Here is a 2,500-nt window from a genome sequence, read left to right as displayed (position 1 = left end):
AACCCTACGGCGCATGTTCTCCTATATAGAGTTTCCCAGAGCCTTGGGTCGACCCGAGAATCTGGTGACGAGAATGGCTCGACCCGTACAATAAGTTCGATGGTCAAAACTAAACTTGAAATTTTGTGTAAACGCGCATTATCTACCACCAAATTTGGGCCTCAGTCATTCAGTGTATTTTCTTTAATACTCTCTGTGATTAATTAAGATAAATAATGAACATCATGTGGTTCAGTAAGAAACCGTAAAATGTACAACACCTAGCACCAAAGCTTGGACAAGCGCAAAACCGTGAAAATGTCCCTTTAACTTTACCACAGAAATTACTTTTAAACAACACAATCAAAGCTTTGTGACAAAAAAATGTCCGTCAGGCATAAAGAGTTAATGTTACAAACAACAGACTGAGATAAACTTTGAAAAGCTTTTAGGCTTAAAAGTTTTCAAATATCCCAGTTTTAGTATAAATATACAGGGGATTATACAAAATCGCGCGCTCTCATTGGTTCGCTATCTCGGATTATCAGCCGATAATCACCTCCACGGACAAAATGGCTGCCAGTAGTCGTTTTGCCACTGTAAGTGAAGATGATTTCGCGTTGAAATGTTTTTTTTCTTCTCTTTTTTGAAATAATCACCTGTGTATTTATACTAAAACAATTATTCGCCTCAGGCTCAGTGATTATCGGTGAATATTCACCGATAATCACTTCGCCTTCGAAGAATAATTGTTAAGTAATCCATTTTAATCTTCTTGAATTCTGCCCATCCCTGCCTCCTTTTGCTCTTTTTTCCAAACTTTCCTTTAATGTTTTCGTAGTTACTTTTTTTTGACTTTCACTTGATTTGGTTGTCAGTCACTGAATTTGGCTAAATTTGGCCACAAAAGACTCTTTAATTTAAGGCACTATTGCACAATGCTACTGGTACCCTGGTCATGGATTCATAGAATGTCATGCATGCTGCTGCCAAAGCTGGGGAAAACCTACTTCCGTATAAAAAAAAACATCTCTTAAAATCAAGAAATCCCCATTGTACCCCCCATCGTAGCCCCCCCATCCCCCCCCCCCCCACCCCAACTCTTTTCCTTTGACTCTTAACCTCTTCTTGGTAAATACTAACTTGCTCGCATTGTCTCTTGTAAGTTGATATGCGTCTTTGCTCTTGTCAATAGCAACACAGCTAGACTGAGGATAATAAACAAAAGCTGAGTGTTGTTCGGGCGATAATCCCGAGAAAAATATTTCAACTCCTTAAAACCTCCAGGTAATCGAGACAAAGATGCATCAACTTCACCGAAAAACCCAGACGTTTTTTATTACATTGCATCCCTGAATTTCAAGATTTCAAACGAACCAATGGGAGCGAGGTTTAAATTCACCAATCGAAATGCCTGTTCCAGTGCACACGCAAAAGCATATTTCACAAATAAAAATATCCTGATTATAAAGTTGGCAACAGGAATTGAATTAAGTTTCAAGGGATTTCCAGAAAATCCAGGCTTCTGCAAATCGAGTTTCAAAACTTTGTCTGAAGTTCATCAGTCTCCATTAAAAGACAGTGGTCATGGCCCTGAATATTTTGACAGAAACTGTGTTGTTGTTATAATGCCACTTTAAATGCCTTGCAAAAAGCGATTACCTGTGAAAATTCTGTAAGTATTGAAAGACAAATGGCTCCACTTCCACAGCCGACCTCAAAGAAGGAAATTTCATTCTTGTTGTTGTTCCAAAGGGAGTGATGCCGGCAGGCCAGCTCAACCAATTCCTAGATTTAGAAATTCTCATATCAATCATTCAATTAATTAATTAATCAATCAATCAATCAATCAAATATAGCAGGTCCACATCAGCAATCTCGTTCCCAGGGCCTCCATTGTCCTAATCAACAAAGAGACCCTGGGAACCAGGTTGCCACATCAGCTGAATAGCTGATAAACTTCAACTTGTTCAAACAAATAAATAACAAACAAATATCTCATTACTGATGGGAGCTAAAACAATAATTGACAAAAATACCTCTGTCTCTGGTCTTGGAATAAACACAGGCGGCCTCATTTCTAAAGTGAGGTAACGAAAGTCCCATTCTCCAATAATATATTGTAGAGGAATCCTACGAAATCAAACAAAAGATTTTCTCCAATGTTCAATGAATGAAACTTTAAAGGTTTATTAACTAAGCTACATTGTCAAGTTAATCAAAGTCATATCGAAAACTTTAACACCTTTGAGTTACTCTTACTGATTTTACTCGTCAATGGAGGCCACTTCAGGGATGAATGGGTTAACAACACCTAGATCCACTCAAATACTGTGTCCCCTTTAATCCCTCCCTCCCTGAGAGTGATACTTGTAGATTTTACGCTGTCTAATGCCAAATGATTTTACTCTTCAATGGAGGCCACTCCAGGGATGAATGGGTTAACAACATCTAGGTTCACTCAAAAACTATGTCCCCTTTAACCCTTCCCTCCCTAAGAGTGATACTTGTAGATTTTACG

The 2,500-nt window shown here is 38.4% G+C and overlaps 1 protein-coding gene across 2 annotated transcripts in view; it reads right to left on the bottom strand.

The window, feature by feature from the left end:
- The window catches only part of LOC138009526 (MTRF1L release factor glutamine methyltransferase-like), a 21,424-nt gene that overhangs the window by 17,551 nt on the left and 1,373 nt on the right, over nt 1-2,500 (bottom strand). For both annotated transcript variants that reach the window (XM_068856591.1, XM_068856590.1), the window contains exons 3-5: nt 2,019-2,112; nt 1,642-1,767; nt 1,123-1,187 (exon numbers count right to left, since the gene is read on the bottom strand). In XM_068856591.1, coding sequence (XP_068712692.1) covers nt 1,123-1,187; nt 1,642-1,767; nt 2,019-2,112 — 285 coding nt within the window. The remainder of the gene's footprint in view (nt 1-1,122; nt 1,188-1,641; nt 1,768-2,018; nt 2,113-2,500) is intronic.

The sequence above is a fragment of the Montipora foliosa genome, chromosome 7 (genome assembly GCF_036669935.1).
Source record: "Montipora foliosa isolate CH-2021 chromosome 7, ASM3666993v2, whole genome shotgun sequence".
Lineage (NCBI taxonomy): Eukaryota > Metazoa > Cnidaria > Anthozoa > Scleractinia > Acroporidae > Montipora > Montipora foliosa.
This window is presented reverse-complemented; position numbering and strand designations above follow the sequence as displayed.